At 35.8% G+C, this 24,163-nt stretch overlaps 1 protein-coding gene across 1 annotated transcript in view; it reads right to left on the bottom strand.

The window, feature by feature from the left end:
• LOC309661870 (transmembrane protease serine 11D-like) overlaps positions 1-21,890 on the bottom strand; it is a 74,463-nt gene extending 52,573 nt beyond the window's left edge. The window contains 1 exon segment of the mRNA XM_082464011.1: positions 17,887-21,890. Within this exon segment, the coding sequence (XP_082320137.1) occupies positions 17,887-17,894 (8 nt within the window). The 5' untranslated portion in view covers positions 17,895-21,890.
• Positions 21,891-24,163: the final 2,273 nt, after the last annotated feature.

The raw sequence follows: 24,163 nt of genomic DNA, 5'->3' as shown, positions 1-24,163 counted from the left end.
TAAGTGAGCAAGCCATGAAGATACCAGGGGGAGAATTATCTAGGCGGATAAACAGCAATTTGAAGGTCCTGAGCGAGGAGCTCATGTGGTAAATTTGAGGACGAGCAAGAGAGGCAGCTGAACTGGAGTGGAGTGAGAAAGTTAGGGGTGGCGGATACTGGAGGAAAATAAAGTCAGAAAGATAATGATCAGGGAGTCAATGGTTTGGGGAAGATCACTTAAGGCTTTGAAAGTAAGGACTTTGGTCTTTATTCTCAGTGAGACAAAGTCTTTGAGGGTTTTGAGCAAAGACTGACCTCAGATCTATGTCTTCTGTAGGATCACTCTGGGTACTTTGCGGGGAATAGTGGGCCTGGATGGTGTGGGAGACCACTTAGGAGGTCATTAAATAATCGAAGTGAGAGACGATGGTAGTTTAGACAAGGGTGGTAGCAGTGGAGGTGGTAAGAAGTAGTCAGAATGTGGATATATTTTGAATTTAGACCCTAGAGGATTTGCTGATGATTCACTTATGAGATGTGGGAAAAAGAGAAATCCAGATCAAATTCAAGATTTTTGCCTCTTTCCAATGAATTCAAGATTTTTGCCTCTTTCCAATCAACACTTTAAAATCCTTCAAGGGATTTTTAAAAATGTAGATCTTAAGGTCTGACATCCTCCCCTTCCAATACCTCATTTGAAATTTTTCTATAGCTCATCAAAATCCTCAGATGGCATTCAAATCTTCCATGGCATTTAAGGCCCATCATATCACCCCTGCAGCTTCATCGTCTGCCACATCCTCAGCTGCCCACTTGACCCCAGCCAGATCAAATGTCACAGCCCCTTCTGTATGTGATGTCTTTTGTGTGGAAAATGTCATACCTGGTTAATTCTCATTTTATCCTTAAAATAATTTAAACGTCTTTCATTTCCCTCCAGATAGTTACCTTTTTCTCCTCATCTGATCTCATAATGCTCAATGAATTTCTCTGTTACAGTCCCTTATCCCCTCATGAGCCTGCATCCATATCTAGGCTGTAACTCATGAAAGGTAGCGATGCATCTTGTCTGCCAGGATATGCCCCATTCCTACGTAATACCCATTACAGAGTCCACATCAGGCATTACTATGGAAAAATTTATGAATGACTCTGCAAAGAGGGTTTTAAAAACTAATTTTACTATAGTTTGGAGGGACTTTATGTAAGATTGTATGCTGTGCACTCTTATTTTAAATACTGACAAAAATATAGATCAGTGAATAATCTCTGCCATCTGTTGAGTGCTTACCATGTACTGGCTGAACTTTTCTACATCATTTAATTTAATCCCTATTAAAAACCCTTGTTTACAGGTAAGAAACAGAAGCTTACTCAGCTAGTAAGAGAGCTGGAATGCAAATACAGGTCTGTCAAGCTCAAACTACAAATGGCCACTTCAGATGGGAGGAAGTTTTCTGTTAATCATCACGTTGTTGTTATTAATTTCTGTCACACTTACTACCTTATTGTTGATACTAAGAAATGGAAAGTTCAAAAATATTTCTATAGCCCTTGTATTACAGGATATACAAACACATATATTTGAGTGTGTTTATTTACATTTTATGTTGGAGTTATGAAGAATATGAGAAATGGTTCCAAAGTAGAGGAACTTACTCTGTTTTAGTCCCTTTCATTAACTTTGGATGGTGTCATGAGGCAGGCAATAGAGACTATCCAATTCAATGATTTAATTTTTTAAGTTGAGAAATACTTTGTTCAAACAAGGTCTTGAAAGGCTTGGAAGCTTAATGATTAAAACAGATAAAAATGGAGTAGCTTCTCTGTTTGATTTTGAGTTGTGGGAAAAGGACCCCTTCCTATTTCCAGCAAATCACTGATCTAGTCCAACACTTTTATTTATTTATTTCTTAACTTTTTTTTTTTTTTTTTTTTTTGGTTGTCCTTGATAACCTTAGGTGTTCTCCAAAAGAAAAGAGAGACACAGGATTATTCAGGATTGCACAACTGGATGATGGTAGAGTAAGTGCCATAGTTTTAAGACTTCTTTAATATGTTTGTTTTATTAAAACATGATGCATTCTGAAAACTCTGGGTTCATATGGAAGATAAGATTCCTATTCTTGAATCACAAGTCCACAACATTTTATGTGCATGTACCTTTGGAATGCACTACATTACTTTCTTTTAATTCAATGGTTTACCTTCCAACTTAACTTTATCTTGGGTAACATTTAAATAAGCTTATATTCCTTGAGGATATACAGCACTTTATACCAGTTGAGGATACAGAGACTGGGCAAGTGGTAAGGGACCTGAGCAAGCCTATACAATGCTTCTGTGAGAATTAGGAAAAGGCAACTTCTCTGGGAAACAGAGACAGTGGTGTTCCTTGGTCTGCATGCAGCTCTACTCTGGGGTAGACAGCTTGGCAGGGAGCATAGGCACCATCTAGGCTTCCAGTCTCTCCCTGAACCAGCATTTCTGTGCATTGCACAAACTGCACAGCTGTGTACAACAGACATGAAATGATGTGTCAAAGCTTTGGAATCTGCTGCTAGTGGGAAAAGCCAATCTAGGATTCATTTTTTTCTCATAAAGTTTGCAAATTGATATGGACAAATGACTAATAGGTATTATGTAAGCATGTGCCTATGTTTGCATGTATGTAGTAGTTGAGTTGGGGGGTTGATGATGGTTCAGGAGAACCTGCTGCCAATGAAGCCAAGAGTGTGGGCTCAATAGCTTCACAGGCTAGTTAAGTTCTTCCTTTCTTAGGACTCAGGCTGTATCCTGGAACTCAGGCTCTTTTTAACAGATCCAGGCCACAGAATCAACCCCATGAGAGAGTGTGGCCATAATAAGACAAATCCATCCTTATTGCTGGGGGAAAAATTAATTCCTTCCTTATGATGCTCTATTCATACTTTGTCTAATTGGTTCTAAATTTGAAGGAATCATTTTCATATACTGGAAGTTCATGGACATTCTTTTTTTTTGGAGCAAAAAAAGGTTTATTTCAGGGCCAAGCAAGGAAAATGGGCAGCTCATGTTCAAAAGCCCAGAAATCCTGTGGACATTCTTTCTCCAGTTTATTATTATTATATCATTGAAATATATTTTAAGATGTTTTACAGCAATTGTTACTTGATTAAAAAAATTCACTGAGTTCTAGTGTTTGAGGATAGATCTTGGGCTGCATTAAACAATTATTGGAGAAGGGAAAAATTATAGATTATACTTCAGCATAGTATATCAAGTTTTAATTTACTTGGACCCAGCTACATTGAAAAATAGTTCCAGTTTTGTAATACATTCTTTGTTAATAATGTTCACTTTACATTTCTGCAATAAGGAAGGAAATTAAAAATTATTTCTTCTTTTTGAGATTTCCTTCATTCTAATACCAGTCATGTTTTTGAAATGAAAGACCTGAGATATAAAAGATTCCTTTCATTGACTAAATTTCTGAGCATAGTGTTTAACTCCTGCATTGTAAAAGACTTCTAAGGAGGTGTAGAAAGAGAACTGGAGTTAGGAGATGTGGATTCAGGTTCTCTGTCAAATCTAAGCTATGAGGTCTCATGTAAATCATAATTTTTTCAAACTCCAGCTGTCTTATTTTAAAAATTGATAAAACAATACCTTCCCTATCCAAAGAGAACAAAATAAAATGTATGTGACAATTATTTGTAAAATTCTAAAAAAGTTTTTCAGAATATAAGGCATTATTATAGGGACAACTGAAGTATACTAGAAAGATCTCAAGAACTGAAGATTGTTATTCCAGTAACTGTTGGGTGATCTTGAATGAGTCCTTCTAACATGGTGGAGTCTCAGTTGCCCCAGCTGTACCATGGTGATAACAATACCCACTGCACAGTATTTTGTGAGAATTAAAACAGATAATATGCATGCTATATAAACTATAAAGTGCTAAAGAAGCACAAGGCACCTTTGGAGTAAGAAGAAATTGTTTTCATTAATCAATTTAATCTTATTTATTACCCTCTGTTCATATTTAATTTATACTATCAAGAGAAGAAAGTGTATTTCATTTAAAATATTCAATTTTACCTATTTACCTATTCTACTCTATCTCCACTTTTTTCAAGCTTACTTTATACACATTCTTTTTCAGAGATGACTTCTAATTTATATCTTTAGTTGTAATGTTTTTCATGAGCTCCAGTTTCTTCCAACTGACACCTGGGTGTTATCACATATATACCTTAGACCAAAGGAAAGGAACATGTCCACAGCTGCCTCTACTGAAGTCCTTTTTGTAGTAGAAGAAATTTAATATTAGTTTTCTACTGTTCTTATATAGTCATTAATTCCTTTATTCAGAAATATTTATTGGTTTTACATGCCTGTTGTTTTGCCAGACATGTAAAAATAAATAAAATTCCTTAAATAACTTTACAGTGATAGGTAAAAAGTGGCACATAAGCACTCCAAATGCTATAGAAATTGAGAGGTCAGAGAAGTAACATTTGGTTAAAGGAAAGATAAATTGTTTCCAGTCTTCATGGAAGATGTGGCATGTGAGCTATGCTTTGCAGGATGGGCAGGACTTCTGAGTAGATGAAGAAACAAGAACAAAAGAGATAGAAAGTGCAAAGTATGCTTGGGGAATAGTAATTGGCCCTGTATTGTACTTATAGATTAGTAAATGGAAAATACTCTGGAAAACTAAGATCAGTCAAGATTATAGAAGACACTAAGTGTGATGGATTTGGAGTCTTTGCTTGCTTTAGGACATCACTGAGGTTTTTGAAATGAGTAGTTACAGAAAAACAGTAGTGTTGTAGAAAGGCTAATCTGGTGGCCTGATTGGGCCACAATGGGAGGGAGTTGGGAGGCAGGAGGTCTTACTGGGGAGACTAACTCATTAGTCCGTGAATGGGATAGGATGGGCCTAGGGCCTTGTAGAGACTGTGGGATGGAAAGGGAGGGATGGAGGGAAACATGGAAGATGGAAAACTAGGATCAGTCCCTGATAGAGAATTCAGTGCCAGAGGCAAGAGAAGCAGCCCAAGATGAGAATGAAGGCTTAGCCTGAGTAACTTAGGAATTAGTTATACTAGTTATATGAATAGACAATTTGAGTTTTTTCAGTTATTTTAATAATATTTAATTTTAGTAACTAGCAGTACTTGTATGATATTTCCCAGCAGTTAGCTAGAAAGGTACGTCTAACCTAAGAAAAGATCTTGGGACTGGAGGTATCCTTTCTGAAGCCATTATCTGAGAAAGAGTAATTTAAAACTCTGAAAAAGAGAGTGTGAAACCAACTCATTTCACTAAATTTGGATTAAAAAAAAATACAATGTAAATGTCTAGGCAGATATGCAGACACACATGAATTTGATTTCATAAAGAACTTCCCATTATTACAGCCTTAGGTATCCAGTAATAAGTGAAAGCATTTGGCATTATGAAAATCAGTATGTGTATATAATTTAGGCAGCCATCAATTAATATTTACTAAACACATATAATTACACCATTGTCCAAAGTGAAATAATTTTTACATATGAGACTAAAAACACAATGAACCATGACCCAGGGAAAATGAACTTTTATTGTGGCTTACAAATAGAAAAGAAAGAAATACAAAATTTTGTCCGTACTTCTTTAACTAGCCTACACTTTATTTATTTAGATTTTTTTTTTTTTTTGGCTGCGCCACATGGCATATGGGATCTTAGTTCCCCAACCAGGGATCGAACCCGCACCGCCTGCAGTGGAAGCATGGAGTCTTAACCACTGGACTGCCAGGGAAGTCCTAGCTAGTCTACACTTTAAAGAGGCACGAATAGTCAAATGAATGAAACAACATAAATGACTACTCATGCTGGGTGCTTGGGTGTATGGTTATTTAAACAGTTGATTGATGGTTTAATGGAGTCGGAATTGTCCTTCAGTAGCTGATTATTTTGTGTACTTATGGCATGATATAATGAGACCAAGGTCAAAGGTTTCATCGCAGATAGATTTTCCCAACCAGTTCAGAGCTATAGGCTGAGCTTTTGGTCTTATTTGCTATTTTGCTGGTGTGTTCCTTTTGTAGTACAGACCTGGCCCCCTCACCCAATAAAGAGTAAGGAATTGGAGCATCTAATTAAACAAAATGGTCTTGGCACAAGCTATACCACCAAGGTGGCACATTTATCACCCCAATAAGGGCTTCATGCTGAATGCTATGTGCTTTTCTTGTGTGGGCAACATTGTTTTTGTATATTTTAATACTTTCTTACATCTTCAAGATTAAGAATGCTGATGCTGAAATGTTTATCAGACATCCAAGATAACCCTGGATATTTATCTTGTAATATTTTGTCTCAATTTCTTGGTGCTGCATGGTGATGCTACTTCCATGTATTTCTAATGTGATTCCATGTTTCTTTATATTTTTGACCTTATCTCTTACTTCTTTCTACCTCCGTATTGTGCTCCAAACATCCTGGCACTCTCTGTCTCAGGGATTTTGTGCTTGCTGTTCCCTCTCCTTGGAACACTTTTCTTAGGTTTCCCCAGGGCTTCCTCCCTCCCTTCCTTCCTTCAAGTCTTTGCTAAATTGACACCTTCTCAGTGAGGCTTCCCTACTTAAAATTGCTCCTCCTCCCCTAGTACTCTCTACCCTCTTTTCCTGCTTTATTATTTTGCAGAGCACTTAGAGCCTTCTGATATACCATATTACTTATTTAGTTAGTTGTCTGTCTCCCCTCATTGATTTAGAAGCTCCAGGCGGGTGGGGATTTTCCCTTCCTTCCCTCCTTCCCCCCTTCCTTCTCATGAATAATGTATTTATTTTAAGAAGACTGGTCCCATTACTCTGGTTTCTCTATATTCAACATATTCAAGAACTGTTCCAAGAAAGGCATTTACTAGAAGCAGGAATTAATTCTGATATTGAAAAGACTGTAAAGGAATGTGACATATACCAAAAACAAGAGTCTTTGTTCATGAGTCAGGCTGATTTCATAGGCCTTTTCAGGGGAAGAAATTCTTGACTGTGGAAGACTTATCCAAAGAAAACCAAAGTTCTTCCTTTTCAAATCATAGCCCTAATACAGCCTTGCACCCATTGTTTTAAAGTAAGCATTTCCAGATACTTGTTTCTGATCTTTCTTTGATATTTATCTTATTTTAGACTAAGGCAGGAGATGGTATATCTGAATTGTCCCACTCATGCTCATTTTCCTCAAGCAGATGGTCTGGTTAAGAGAATGGAATGTACTGCTGAGGAGGGTTTGAGGAATGCTGCTGGACATAGATCAGTAAAGCTTGCCAGGTTGCATTTACTCAGTATATACCTCCAAATTCAATAAAAGGGTTAGCCTTGCATAATTATTAATAGAGGATATTTGAAGACTCCTAACTGACATAGAGTCAGTTAAAGACTTAAAGGCCTATTCTGGTTACTGCTCTGCTAAACTTAATATACACTTGCTTTTATAAGGAAGGCCAACTTTGCTGGAACTATACAGCTGCCTAAAGGTGGATTCTGATTCTGTAACTGAGATAATGGAGGCTTTTCCATGTGCAAATAGGCACAGTGGCACTATGGTACACGGTGGCACTGTCTGCAAAGGTGAACCTGTGTAGGTGATCTGAAAACTACAGAACAGGTGAAATACTTCTGGAACTTGACAATGCTGATATTTTAAGAATATTTCTCTAGGAATCACCAAGTCCACAAAGTCATGGGAGCAACGCTCTCTTGACTCTACCACTGTCAAAAAACGTGTACCTGGTATTTCAATACCAACAACTGTAACAGAGAGAGTCCTGACAGAGGTTACCTATCTCCTTGCTGATTAATGTTAGGGAGAGCTTAGCATGTACTCTAGAACAGGGGTCCCCAACCCCTCGGCTGTGGACCAGTACCGGTCTGAGGCCTGTTGGGAACTGGGCCACACAGCAGGAGGTGAGCAGTGGGCAAGCGAAGCTTCATCTGCCACTCCCCATCGCTCCCCATTGCTTGCATTACTGCCTGAACCTTCCCCTCCCCTCCACACTGTTGATGGAAAAATTGTCTTCCGTGAAACCGGTCCCTGGTGCAAAAAAGGTTGGGGACCGCTGTTCTAGAGGGCACTGTTCTTCTATGTTAGTTTTCCACCTGAGTTCTAGAAAGTGTAGCTAGCTATTGACAGAACCATTGAGCCCATACTAGTTTCAGAGCAAGAAATAACTATTTAGTTGAAGATTTGCTTCCTTGTCTGTTTTCCTCCAAATAGTATATTTTTCCTATATAGATTTAGTTTTCAAAAACTAAATTTTTTTGTTTAGTTTTTTTCAAAAACTAAAGAGATTTTCTTCCTCTTTTCCTTAAAAAATGTTTTTAAACTAAAGATGGTATTTAACCTTTATCGGCACCAACAATATTTTGCCATCTTTCTGCAAATTACAAAGACATATTCTTGACACGATAAGCATGTGAAAGTTTATTGTCAAAACGCTCTTTTAAAAATGTGTATTTGAAATTAATTTTTAAAATTAAATGTATCTATTGGGATGATGAAAATGTTCTGAAATTAGGTTTTGGTGATGTACGAATCTGTAAATATACTAGAAACCACTGAACTGTACACCTAAACAGGTGAACTTTATGACACATAATTACATTTCAATAAAGCTGTTAAAATTGTTTATCTTTTAATGATTCTTAACTTATTGCAATAACAAAATTACCAAACTTTCAAAGAGTAATTGACAGTGAGGGTGGACTTGAACTCACAGAGACAGAAAAGGACTCAACCCATTCAGTTCAAGTTTCAGTGCCATTTCCTTGAAAGCAATTCTCATCTAGGTATTGGAATACAACGGTGTCTTATTGTTAGTAACAACAACAATAGCAAACAACTTGTTACAAATAATAGTTAAAGCATCAGAGTTTTGAAATGATTTACTTCTTACACAATTTAGAGCAGATAATTCTAGCATAACATTCCTCTCACTCATTTGTATTTTCTTTCTTCCTTTTTTTATTTTTTGAGTGGAGTTACAAGGAGTGCATTAGGAATTGCTTATAAGTCTGGTTAGATCCAGCGTGGTATGTCACACATGTTACTGTTACTTGTCAGGGTGGAAAAAAAGAACTAAGAAGTCCTAGAGAAAAACTTATATTTAAATTTCAGCTGCTAAATGACAAAAAAGCCATTCATTTTCTGTGCATTCCGCAGTTCTCCTGGGGAATTCCCAATTCCCCAATTTCTTCCTTTCTTAAGCGGCCTGAACTGCCTAGATAGCAGTGTCTCCCAAACTTATTTGAGCTCAGAAACATTTACTTCCAAAATACCTAACATTTTGAGGAGCACAGTGTTCCTGGAACTCAGTTAGGAAAATGCTGCTCTGTGAGTTGTGACTTGTCCAAGGCACTAAAGTGTTTCTGCAGGAGAGTAATGGGAAATCTATTGCACACCCAGGTTGGAGGGCATGCTCATTCATATTTAAACACTCAAAGATACTTCTTGCTGTACCTCTCTCTCCATTTTGAATACTTGGGAGACTACCTTGTAGCTGTTTAGTTTAGTTGAAGTTGTTTTGTTTAGTACTTCTTATATTTTAATGTATGTATCAATTGCCTATTATGTAAACTTAAACTTAGTGAATCTGGGGTTGGGCCCAAGATTCTGCATTTCCAACAAGCTGCCAGGTGATGCTGATACTATTGGTCCCAGTACCACACTTTGTGTAACAAGGGTTTTGGATACATTTAGATCAGAGTAGCTCCAAGACAGAACAGAATGATTTCTACTGAAGACATCCTAGTTTCTTCTCTGTTTCCTAAAGTCCAAGTATGGAGACAATCTTTTTCTGCTATAAGGTCATTATGAAATGTCCAAAACCTTAACTTACTGCTTTGTCAAAATAAAACTAGATACATATTTGCTTTCTATAGAAAATAAATGGGTGAAGTATTTGGGGGCCCTTACTCCTAGCTCATTGTGATGTGATTTGTAATACTAAATTCAAAGTATCAGGATATTCCCTGTTTTATTGTTTCTACAAAGTGTGTCCCAATGAGGTGAGAAATTTGGTACATCACACTATGGAGAAGCACAAGGCAGCATTTTTTGCCCCAAATGTGTTCATCTTCTAATATTTGATCTGATTGTTATATATAGACCCAAATATTAAAAAATTCTAACAATTACCAAGGAGACAATCCTGTTTAATTTGTATAGAGAGATATATACCAGATTTTTAACATTGTTTACTTGGGGTGGGTGGGGCAGGGAGGCAAGAAAGGAGGTACAGTGAAAAATGGGGTTGAAGAAAGAAAAAAGAAATGTACAAGTTAAGTAAAAATGTATTAGTTAAGGGTCTAAAGCAAGAAAGACATTTCAGCACAAACTAGATGAAATAAGTTAGTAGGAATGATAGAATAGAGAATCTAGAAATTTACTGAACTATTCTCTCAGAGCTACTAGTTAAGGGTTATTACCAGTAACTTGGAATAAGTGGAGACTGAAACCAGAACCCCATATGTATTTATCATGGTTAGTTCTATTTAACTATATCCAGTAAATGATAATTGTTCTCATAGAAAAAAAGTAGCTTCTAATGAATCATGGACCAAACCCAAGATTAGTTGTTTCAAATGCTCTTGAGTAACATTTAGTTACATCAGTATATTTTTAAAAACAACATCTTGTACTCAAACCCATCTGAACTTAATCCTAGTGGCTTCTTGCCCAGATTTTCCAAAGAAGCAGGGGAAAGAATTGAGATTCTCAGTATCACTTTCCCAGGATGATTTTGTGTCATAATGAAATTAGTAGAGTTCCAAGATCTCTGACACTAGTATTTTTGAAGCCTACATATAGAATATATTCCTCAGAACTTAGTAAAAATGCTGCAGATATATCTCTCACCTTGGGAAGCAGTATACATAGTGGGGTGAAAACACTGTTGAAGAGATCAGAAAAGCTACTTGACATTAGGCAAATCCCTTCTCTGGACTTCAGTTTTCTCCTTTGTCATTGAATGAAGAAACAGTGAGTTTCCTTATCACCTTCACAGTGTTCTTTCCTTTTCCCTGCTTCACATGGATGGTTCCTTCCCTCTCCATGACCACTCTGTTAGGTAGATTCTCTCATGTCTACTACACACTCTCAATTTTTGCAAACACTTTATTCCCTTAAGAATGTCTGCTTACATGTTCCTTATCCATCTCCCCATTCCCACATCACCTCTCTCCCCTCCCCAGTAGACTAAGCTCTGTGGAAGAGGCTGCGGTTGAGAGCACAGATTCTAAAGTGGACTCCATGGGTTCAAGTTCCACTTTTGCCATCTACTTGCTGTGCGAACCTGGGAAGTTACCTTACTTCTCCTCATTTCCTTATCTGCAAAATAGATGTGACAATAGTACCTGCACCTCGAGGTTGCTGTGAGGATAAATAAGTTAAAAATTTGACATTTGACCCTATGTCAGTGTGTGGTCAATCAAATAAATGAGGGGAGGGACTGATTGTGATTAGTTCTCCATTGTATCTCCTGAAGTTTTTGATGGTCTGTGTGTTAAGCGTATCTGCACAGTGAGAGGGTGGATTAGGTGATGGAAGTGAGACCCTGTCTACTCTGTGAACATTGCCATGGCTTCTAACATGGGCATGAAGATCCATACATATAAGAGATTCCTTTCTGTCTCATGAACAAATGTATCTATTTATTCAGGGGTTTTTTTTATATTTTTTTATAAGTAATATAGAAAGATAATATAGTACAATAATGCCAATCACAAGTTTTGTATTCAGACAGACACAATGTGACCATATGCAAGCAACAAAAGCTGTAGTTTCCTCATTCATAAAATGGGGATAATCACATGCTTCAGAGGGTTGTGAGAATTAAATGGGGTCCTGTTTGTAAAGTATTTAGAACTCTGGCCTGTATTCAGTAAGTGGTAAATTCTACATTCCTCTTTTAGGTAGAACCCAGCTTTAGCTGCAAATAATATCATTTTTTTGTAATGGCATTTTGTAAGAGTAAAAACATTCTTCAGAATCACAGAATGTTAGCAGTGGAAGGGAACTTCAGGAATATCCGCTCCATCTTATCCATTATCCATATGAATCGACTGATCTAAAGAGAGATTAAGTGGTGGTACGAGATGCCTCTTCATTTTTTTTAATCTGTGTTTTTTTTCTGAAGTCTTATTTATTTATTTTTCAACCCAGGACACGGTGGGCACTGTATTAACACAGTGTTTATTGAATGAGTGGTGGAAAAATCAATAGATATTGAATACTTATTATGCCATTCTGCTAGACACTGGGGACTTTAAAACAATGGCCAATTGTCCTTGCTTTAAGGCACTCATGACTTTCTGAGGGAAGATAAGATATAGCCTATTAGCAGGATTTCACACCCTTGACCATTCCTTTTTATTGAAACACTCTCTTTCTATTAATTTCCATGATTCCACACTCTTTTTATCGTTTTGACTCTTCTTTTAAATGTCTTTTGCTGGTTGCTTCTCCTCTGTTCAACCTTAAGAGTCTAGTGTTGCTCCATGCTCTGTCTTTGGGTGTTCACTTTTCTCTCTAGTTGATCCCATTCAGTCAATTTCAATTACCATCTAAGCTAGCAGTTCTCAAGTTTTTGTGTGCGTAAAAATCAGTTGAGAAGTTTGTAAAAACCATGGAACTGGATGGAATCACACAGAAAGTAAGCAGAGCTACAGAAGAAAAGAAGTTATACCTCAAATTACTTAGAATTTGGACAACAGTAAAATGAGAAGGATCCAGTAACATAAACTCAGAAAGTTTGACCAGTGGGATAGGAGAAAAATCAAGAGAATGATGTTTTGGAAGTTTTGTGAAGACTGTGTTTCAAGGAGGGACTGATCTGTTGTGAAGCTGTTAAGTAAAATGAACTCTGAGATCTGACCACTGGATTTTGCATGATCACTGGAGAGCTAGACAAGAGCAATTTGAGAGCTGTGGAGATGAGAATCTGTTTGTAATGGGAAAAGAGAGAATAGGTTGAAGATAAACATGCATACACTCTATGGTCCAGAAAATTCATTTGCAGGAACATACCCAAGAGAAATGCTTGCACATTTGTACCATTGGACCCATTCAAGAATGTTCAGAGCTGTGTTATTTGTAATGGTAAAATCCCCAAACAGTGGATATGTAGGTTATATTATACTCCTACAATGGGATATCATATAGCTGTGAACACGAACAAGTTATTACTATACACCTTATAAAACCTAATTTTGAGCCCATGTAATGAATTTAAAATATAGGTAGAACTAAACAGTATGTTCTTTAGGGAGATATATATATACACACACACACGTATATATATACATATATACATATATATATATATGTATATATATATATATATCTCATAAAGATAATCAAGGAAATTTAGATACCATGACAGATAACAGTTACAAGGGCAGTGTTGGGGGAGGGCAGTTAGTGAACAAGATGTAATTGGGGAGGGGCCCAGAGGGTCTTCTAAAGTACAGTGATACTATTTTTCTTAATAAATGCTGAGTACTCAGAGGTTCATTTTTAAATAAGTCTTTATGTGTGATATATTTCATAATAAAAAATTTTTTAAGGAAAAAAAGTGAATGGGAGAAGAAAACAGAAATGGAGGCAGTGGGTCTAAACAAACTTTTACAAGAGTTTTGCTGTTAAGGGGAGAAAATGAGAAATGAGGCAATAGCTAGAGAAGAGTTGTGGATCAGGGAGGAATTTTTTTTTTTAAACTGAAGATAGCATGGTATGTCTTTATACTGATAGGAATATTCCAGCAGAGAAGGAAACTATATGTTTTAATTTGTTTAATTCAGAATAAAAAAATGTCTAGGTTAGAAAAATGTTCAATGGATCTGTTTATCCACTGACTTGAAATTTGAGATCACATATCCTTTTATTAATCATTGATACACTTGTTTATACTTCTGGCACATGGATATTGAAAATATTGTATTGAATCTGCCCTTTCTTTCTGCTGAGTTATTCATCAGTGTAAACTTTTCCAAAGTCAGTTTTATTTTCAATGATCTTAGTTACCCAGTGAATTATTTTAGACTTGGGATGGTACTTTAATTTTATATATCATGAGCACATGCTCAATTTAGAATACTCTGAAAAACTGAAATTATGGCAAGTTTTCTTTGCTCAGGAGAATGAGACCCTTCAAGTTGGAGCAATACCTTTTAAGGAATTGGATTGGGTATCTTTAGTTTCCCTTACAACAACAGATACTGATTCTTGTCCTCATGACTTATTTTAGGGGTGTCAACCATAGCCTCCCCTATGATGGCATGGAGTGGCATGAGTCAGATAAGTAACAAATTTCTGAGGAAGTAACTTGAGTTCCTTCTGGAGGACAAATTGGCAGTGGATATAAGAGAATTTGCTAGAAAATACATGATTCTAAGGGACTGATTGCAGTCACCATGTATTATAATGCCATCACCACTCCCCAGCCTGTACCAACATTAGAAAAACAGTCTGGCCAAATGGGCAACTGGTTTAGCATGTGGCTTGAGGCTTTTATGGGCAATACCTTGTACTTTAAATGTACCATTTTGGGCTCCATGACTGTAAAGGTAAGTTGGTATCCACTTGTCTAATTTCTATTAAGAAATATGTCCTTTGCCTACTGATTTACAATTTTAAGCATGGTTTTTGAAAATTAAAATAGCAATTCATAAACCAGAATTGAAACAACAGGAAGAATTTGGAATACATTTTTGACAGTTACAGCGTTTTTTTTTTCCGTGGCATTTGATTGGCTTTGGCATGTCTCTCTGGTCAGTTAATCATATCAAGAGCACAAACAAAAAGGAAGAAAATGGAAATAAGATTTGTTATGGTGGGAGGAGTCCTGCTAAGACGTGTCTGTTCCTGAGCTGAGATATGCTCATTTGCCTTAAATCTTTCCTTAAACTACATTCTGAATTCCAGCTTTTAATCTTCATCCTGTTTTCCAAACTTCATCTCATACTTTTTATGTAATCCGGTGCAAAAGACACTCTCTTAGAGGACCTAAGAACATCTGGAATACTTAAGGATTTGAAATGAATAATAATTATATCATGATAACAGAGCTGCCCAGGTTCCTGGGTCCTCTGATAGGATTTCCCTCTTCAGAGAGGGGTGAACAGATAGGTAGAGAAAGAAACACACCATCTTTGCAACCTTCAGGAGAAGACAACCTAAAAAAGGTCTGGAAGTTTAATTTATACATAAAAGTAATCAAACCATTCAAGAGACCCCATTCTCAACAAAATGTATCACAGAATTACCTGAAGATTTACCTAAAATTACCTAAAAATGACGTAGAATTACCTAAAAACATATTACTTTAATTTCCCTTCCCCTACCCAATTTGGATACCCTGCTCCCTCAGAGCATATGGAGGAACTGGAAAATAGTGAAGTTTGACTTTTTTCTTTTAAACTGAAGATAGCGAGGTGTGTCTTTATGCTGATGGGAATATTCAAGTAGAGTAGGAAACTATGTTTTAATTCATTTCTTGCACTATTAAACTCAGGCATGTGTCCTGTCAAAATAAAAATTTGGGATTTCCCTGGCGGTCCAGTGGTTAAGACTCTGCGCTTCCAGTGCAGGGGGCGCGGCTTCGATCCTTGGTCAGGGAACTAAGATCCCACGTGCCTCGAGGCGCGGCCCAAAAAAAAAAAAAAAAATTTGTCTATTTTAAAATTATGCAAGCCATTTGAGTATACTCTCCTCTTCTCACTAAAAATTCTACTCTTTACTCATGTTGACAGAAGGCATTGTTTTCTAGTCGTGGGTCCTCAAATTGATGAACACGGTCCATAAGTTATTTTCAAAATTTCACCAATTTAGCACAGTGACTCTGATTAACTTGTTCCGATAAAAATCAACCAACCGGGCTACCCTGGTGGCGCGGTGGTTGGGAATCTGCCTGCCAATGCAGGGGACACGGGTTCGAGCCCTGGTCTGGGAAGGTCCCACATGCCGTGGAGCAACTAGGCCTGTGAGCCACAACTACTGAGCCTGCGCGTCTGGAGCTTGTGCTCCGCAACAAGAGAGGCCGCGACAGTGAGAGGCCCGCGCACCGCGATGAAGAGTGGCCCCCACTTGCCGCAACTAGAGAAAGCCCTCGCACAGAAACGAAGACCCAACACAACCAAAAATAAATAAATAAATAAAATTAAAAAAACAAAAACAAAAACAAAAAAACAGGTTGTTCTTTAAAAAAAAAAAAAAAAAAAATCAACCAACCAACCAACCAATGAACAAACCTAATTGTGAGCTATATATTTTTAGGTTAATAAAAAAGGAAAAACTGATTATATGTAGATGCAGCTTATTTTTAAGAGATAAAATATTTCAAAGTGTGATCCATAGAAACCAAGTTGCAAAGAAGAGTTATTTGTAATTTTAAAGTTTGGTTCTGATTGAGTGTAAGGATGGATCAATTTAGAAATTAGCTTGATTCAAGGCATTATGAAATTGTACATCACTTTCATTACTTCCATTATTTACATGTTTCCCTTTATTTTCCTTTGAATGATATTTAGCTGTTTATGAGATTCAATTTCTTTAAAAAATCAGAGAAATTTCTTTGCAAAATTAAAAATGTTTCAGCAAAATACATTTCAAACTATTGTGTTTACCGAAACAATACCAGATTGTTATAGGAGGTTTAGGAATAATGGGGAAAATATAATTCATAAGCTCACCACTATAATACAACAAACATGATTAGTATTTTATATTTCTCATAGACTTTTTCAAATGTATAGTTTTACAAAGTGTTAATCAATGAGTGAATACAATTTTGTGATTTATTTTCACATAAAATAAGAATACATAATATATAAATTATTTCATAGATTTTAACCTATTTTAATGGGTTATTAAACCTATCCCTTCTATGAATATGAAATAATTTATTTTTATTATTTTCTTATATTATTACTTGTTAATTATTTATTTTTGGAAAATTAGATTGCTATCCATTTTTTATTCTTTTATATATATATTCTAATGCATATAATTGTACATATATTTTATTAAAATTATTTGAATTTTGATTGAGTTTTCTAAAGTTCAGGAGATTTAAAATAAACACAACTACACTTAACATGGCCAACAGATTGTCCGTATTTTATTTATTCCTCTTTTAAAATGACTTACCAGTATCATACTTTTCTTTGTTCATGGGAAAACAAAATGAACAATATACCCATAGATGCAGACACAAACACATCAAATTATGTAATTTTGAGATTGTACCATCTAACTCTAGATTGTGCTACAATTTGTTTCTTTTTTTTATGTGAAAGTGTATGATCATAAGTAGCTATTAATTGAAAAGAAAACTAGGCAAATACTATTTTTTTCTTAAGTATCAACAAGAACTTACTTGAAATTAATGATATCATAGTATATAATAGGTAGACAAATATAGTCTTTGCTTTCTTAAAGAGGACTTCAGGATTCACTGCATATTTAATAGCTAGTAATAATATTGCGACAGGAGTGAAAATAGAGAATCCTTAAAAAACTTTAAACAACAGAGGAATTTTTTACTGATTACATTTTAAAAGCCACACATCAGTTTTTTGAAAAGTTAAATATGAGAAAACAAAAACACTTCCTTATTCAAACATGTTTTCAAAGTGCTAAGCCATCTTTTTAGGTTTATTCATTTTGTTAAAAATTCAGTCAAGCAGTCAAGGACCTTATTTAAACAATATCAAGCATGTTATCTAAACAATATCTAAGAGTTTCAATGAAGTTTTGAGAAAAGTAACTAAAAGATTGCTAGGCACAACCAAAATTTCTTAAGCTTCTGTACATTTTTCAAATGCTTTATGATATAGTCAAAATTTCAGAACTGCAACGGCAAAAATAGGACTTACCTATACATTTTAATCCTGAGTAATAAAGAGGTCCTTTTTTCTGCCTGTCCAACTGCTCTGAGATTTCCACTCAAATGAATGACTCTTGTGTGTTATATGTGATCTATGAAAGAACTGAAGACAAAGGAGGAAATCCCACACAATTAAAACCTAACTTGTTAAACAAGTCTGAAGGAATCAACTTGAACCAATCATGTGACTTGTGGAATGGAATCAGAAATAGACAGGAAATTTTACAAATCAGTAAAAATTTTATTTATACTGGTAAATTGTGATTACACATGATAACAGGTGATAGGTATTTTGTGAAAGCTTGAAACTACTCCACAGGCTGTAGTGTCATAGTTTTTAATTTAAAAAGGATGTGACACTCGCCCATATTATCATGTTGTCATACAACTTATTCTTTGCCACAGCAAGCCAAACACTATCAGAAAATACTTTCCAGATATTAATTGGTAGTACTACCTTTGAATTCTCCCTTCTCTGTGATTAAATTCTGTTTTTCTCATAGCACTTGAAACAGAGATTCAGAGAAGTAATTGATTACATATACAAACTTGTGGGATAAGCAAGCAGAACAGTTGGAACTAAAATTCACTTTGTCTTTTTCACTATGCCTTTTTAAAAAAATATTCTAACTCAATACTGCTAGTGGATGAGTGGACCGCAGAGTATAGTACGAATATTCCATGTAGAATAACATGGAAGTGAGAAAGGACATTCCTGTTTATTGTGCTGGGAAGGACAGGAGATAAATTTGGAAGGTTATGCTGAGGTTACTTTGAGAGAAATAATGAATGCTAAATAATTGGAATGTGTAACAGAATTAGGAAATTTGAATTTTGGTCTCAACTTTTTCACCAACTAGTTGCAAAGCCTAAGCAAAAAATCACTTATTACTCTATGAGTCTCATTTACTTACTGAGAAAATGAGAAGCTGAATCACTTGGTTTTAGAGGACATTTTTATCTCTAAAATTCTATGACTTTATCTTGTAAATCACTGATAGCTAATGTCTAATGAATTCACTCCAGGACTTCAACTCCAGAAGTGTTCAATTACTTATGCATTTTTTATATAATGTGCATACCATACAACAGGAACAGGAATGCATGGGCTCCTCCCTACCCTTCCCCCCTATATATTTTCATCAGATCCTATATCTCATGCCTGATATTCTGACCTTTTTTTTTTGTTTCGTTTTTAGTAAAAAGAATAAAACAATATATTAAAAACATTTGAACAGTTACCTAAACAAACCATTTTCATTTTATATGTTAACTTTTAAGTACTTTTCACATGTACAGCTCTTTTTCACAAGTTATATCATAGTATATAGCTTTGTATTGTGCTTTTTATTATGCTCAATGTTATTTCATAAGCATATTCTTGTGTTACTAATTTTTATTCCTAGTAGCTGTATATATTATTTCTGGTAGCTGTGTATCTGTCTAATGGCTGCATAGAAAGTATAACTTTTTATTTTGATATAATTTCAAACTTACAGAAAACTTGCAAATATAGTACCTAGATTCATCAATTATTAAGAATTTTAACGGCTGCATTTTAAAAGGTGAATCATATCACACTGAACAGATACATCATAAAATACGGAAACCGTCTCCTAATGTGAAGTATTTCGACCACCTTCACGAATGTAGTCTTTTTTTTTTACCCTGCTGCTGAATTTTTCATTGAAATAAATGGAAAAGAAAAAATGGCATACTGGGGCAAATTATTTAAATATTTTAATGACCTTTAAAAATTTGCTTTTATTTTAATAATTTTTTTAAAGATGTGAAGTATATTGTCTTCTGGTTTTTGTTGACAATACTTTCCCCCAACTATGTGTGCTCTTTCTTCTCCATCTTTGTATTTCCTGGAGCAATCAGCAAAGCCCTTTTTAATGAGAAGGTACTTAGTCAACACACATTGTTTGAATGTCCAGTAACTGAATGAATTAATGCAGATCCTGGTTTCGCAACACTGTTCACAACAGAACTTGGGAATGCGTCAGGGGAGAGGCATGGGGTAAACTACATTCAGTCTGAAAGCAACTTCCTGCTTTCCTGTGATGAGCTCAACACAGGAAGAGAGGTGGGGCATGAAATTATGGTTTGTGAAAGCAGAAATAGAGTCACAGATGTAGAGAACAAACTTATGGTTACCAAAGGGGAAAGGGGGGCGGGTAGGATGAATTGGGAGATTGGGATTGACATATATACACTACTATGTATAAAATAGGTAACTAATGAGAACCTGCTGTATAGCACAGGGAATCTACTTAATGCTCTCTGGTGACCTAGATGGGGAGGAAATCCAAAAAAGAAGGGATTTATGTATATATGTATAGCTGATTCACTTTTTTGCACAGCAGAAACTAACACAACATTGTAAAGCAACTATACTCCAATAAAAATTAATAAAAAATAAAAAAATTATGGTTTGTGAGGCAAAGGAATTGCTCTTAACACGGACTTATTCAAAAGATGTTGACTCTTAATTTTCAGATCCTCAGGGAGTGGCAGGATAGGCCTTGACCTTTTCTATTCTATAGGCGAAGCCATTGTAAGAATAAGGAATGTAGAATGACATTGTACAAAAAATATCAGAATCCTCTTCTTCCCTGCCATAGGCTTGATTTTATTCCTCCAGCTGTACATTCACAAAACCAAGACAATGTGACCTAACACTGACAGGAACAAGCTTCAGGGAAATATCAATAGAAGAGATCATTTGTTGTGATGGAGTATAAATCATGTAGTGTAAACACTATCAAGATTGGTTCTTTTGCCTGCCTAGGCTGAAGGGGGAGATGATGGTAAAGACAATATCTCCAAATACACGAATGTCTGAAAATAGACCTAGCTTTAAAAGAAGTATGAGTCATTCAGTGGAACCCGTCACAACAATATGAGCAGAAGAAAACAACCAAAAGGCAGATGATGTAAGAAGGCGTGGGCCAGAGTGTTTTCTTTGAATTTGGAGATTGTTTAGTCATCATGTCCAGGGCAGCACTGTCGTATGGCTATGGCTGGTAATGAATTTGTCATGACCTCCTTCACAGAGTTATTATATAGATAGAAAAAGAAACATAATGGATGTGCCCACCATTTGAAAGTTGTAAAATGTTGTTTAAATAGAAATATTTACATTTAGTATAAGTGTAAATTTAAAAGTTGGGTAGTAATTGGATTTTCTAAGTGTGGCCAAGTCTATTTTATTTTATTTCTTACTATGTGCAGGTTCTTTTGTTTTTTTAATTAATTTTTATTGGAGTATAGTTGCTTTACAACGTTGTGTTAGTTTCTGCTGTGCAGAAAAGTGAATCAGCTATATATATATACATATATCCTCTCTTTTTTGGATTTCCTCCCCATTTAGGTCACCACAGAGCATTGAGTAGAGTTCCCTGTGCTATACAGTAGGTTCTCATTAGTTATCTATTTTATACATAGTACTGTATATATGTCAATCCCAATCTCCCAATTCGTCCCATCCCTCTTTCCCCGCCTGGCATCCATACGTTTGTTCTCTATATCTGTGTCTCTATTTCTGTTTTGCAAATAAGTTTATCATTTTTCTAGATTCGACATATAAGCAATATTATATGATATTTGTTTTTCTCTTTCTGACTAACTTCACTCTGTATGACAGTCTCTAGTTCCATCCATGTCTCTGCAAATGGCACAGGTTCATTCCTTTTTATTGCTGAATCGTATTCTATTGCATATATGTACCACATTTTCTTTATCCATTCTTCTGTTGATGGACATTTAGGTTGCTTCCATGTCCTGGCTATTGTAAATAGTGCTGCAATGAACATTACAAGTGTCCTTTTGCATTATGGTTTTCCCAGGGTATATGCCCAGGAGTGGGATTGCTGGGTCATATGGTAGTTCTATTTTTAGTTTTTTAAGGAAGCTCCGTACTGTTCTCCATAGTGGCTGTATCAATTTACATTCCCACCAACAGTGCAAGAGTGTTCCCTTTCCTCCACACCCTCTCCACCATTTATTGTTTCTAGATTTTTTGATGATGGCCATTCTGAACGGTGTGAGATGATATCTCATTGTAGTATTCATTTGCATTTATCTAATGATTAGTGATGTTGAGCATCCTTTCATGTCTTTGTTGGCAATCTATATATCTTCTTTGGAGAAATGTCTATTTAGGTCTTCTGCCCATTTCTCGATTGGGTGGTTTGGTTTTTTGATATTGAGCTGCATGAGCTGTTTATATATTTTAGAGATTAATTACTTGTCAGTTGCATGATTTGCAAATATTTTCTTCCATTCTAAGGGTTGTCTTTTGATCTTGTTTATGGTTTCCTTTGCTGTGCAAAAGCTTTTAAGTTTCATTAGGTCCCATTTGTTTATTTTTGTTTTTCTTTCCATTTCGCTAGGAGGTGGGTCAAAAAGAATCTTGCTGTGATTTATGTCATAGAGTGTTCTGCCTATGTTTTCCTCTAAGAGTTTGATAGTGTCTGCCCTTACACTTAGGTCTTTAATCCATTTTGAGTTTATTTTTGTGTCTGGTGTCAGGGGGTGTTCCAATTTCATACTTTTACATGTATCTGTCCAATTTTCCCAGCACCACTTATTGAAGAGGCTGTCTTTTCTCCACTGTATATGCTTGCCTCCTTTATCAAAGATAAGGTGACCATATGTGCGTGGGTTTATCTCTGGGCTTTCTATCCTGTTCCATTGATCTATATTTCTGTTTTTGTGCCAGTGCCAAACTGTCTTGATTACTGTAGCTTTGTAATATAGTCTGAAGTCAGGGATCCTGATTCCTCCAGCTCCATTTTTCGTTCTCAAGATTGCTTTGGCTATTCGGGGTCTTTTGTGTTTCCATACAAATTGTGAAATTTTTTGTTCTAGTTCTGTGAAAATTGCCAGTGGTAGTTTGATAGGGATTGCATTGAATCTGTAGATTGCTTTGGGTAGTAGAGTCATTTTCACAATGTTGATTCTTCCAATCCAAGAACATGGTATATCTCTCCATCTATTTGTATCATCTTTAAGTTCTTTCATCAGTGTCCTATAATTTTCTGCATACAGGTCTTTTGTCTCCTTAGGTAGGTTTATTCCTAGATATTTTATTCTTTTTGTTGCAGTGGTAAATGGGAGTGTTTTCTTAATTTCACTTTCAGATTTTTCATCATTAGTGTATAGGAATGCAAGAGATTTCTGTGCATTAATTTTGTATCCTGCTACTTTACCAAATTCATTGATTATCTCTAGTAGTTTTCTGGTAGCATCTTTAGGATTCTCTATGTATAGTATCATGTCATCTGCAAACAGTTTTACTTCTTCTTTTCGTATTTGGATTCCTTTTATTTCTTTTTCTTTTCTGATTGCTGGGGCTATAACTTCCAAAACTATGTTGAATCATAGTGGTGAGAGTGGGCAACCTTGTCTTGTTCCTGATCTTAGTGGAAATGGTTTCAGTTTTTCACCATTGACGACAATGTTGGCTGTGGGTTTGACATATATGTCCTTTATTATGTTGAGGTAAGTTCCCTCTATGACTACTTTCTGGAGGGTTTTTAACATAAATGGGTGTTGAATTTTGTCAAAAGCTTTCCCTGCATCTATTGGGATGATCATATGGTTTTTATTCTTCAGTTTGTTAATATGGTGTTTCAGATTGATTGATTTGCATATATAGAAGAATCCTTGCCTTCCTGGGATAAACCCCACTTGATCATGGTGTATGATCCTTTTAATGTGCTGTTGGAATTTGTTTGCTAGTATTTTGTTGAGGATTTTTGTATCTATGTTCATCAGTGACATTGGCCTGTAGCTTGCTTTCTTTGTGACATCTTTGTCTTGTTTTGGTATCAGGGTGATGGTGGCCTCGTAGAATGCGTTTGGGAGTGTTCCTCCCTCTGCTATATTTTGGAAGAGTTTGAGAAGGATAGGTGTTAGCTCTTCTCTAAATGTTTGATAGAATTCACCTGTGAAGCCATCTGGTCCTGAGCTTTTGTTTGTTGGAAGATATTTAATCACAGTTTTAATTTCAGTGCTTGTGATCGGTCTGTTCATATTTTCTATTTCTTCCTGGTTCAGTCTCGGCAGGTTGTGCATTTCTAAGAATTTGTCCATTTCTTCCAGGTTGTCCATTTTATTGGCATACAATTGCCTGTATTAATCTCTCGTGATCCTTTGTATTTCTGCAGTATCATTTGTTACTTCTCCTTTTTCATTTCTAATTCTGTTGATTTGAGTCTTCTCCCTTGTTTTCTTGATGAGTCTGTCTAATGGTTTAT

Source organism: Balaenoptera physalus (assembly GCF_965194825.1).
Source record: "Balaenoptera physalus genome assembly, chromosome: 5".
Taxonomy (NCBI): domain Eukaryota; kingdom Metazoa; phylum Chordata; class Mammalia; order Artiodactyla; family Balaenopteridae; genus Balaenoptera; species Balaenoptera physalus.
This window is presented reverse-complemented; position numbering and strand designations above follow the sequence as displayed.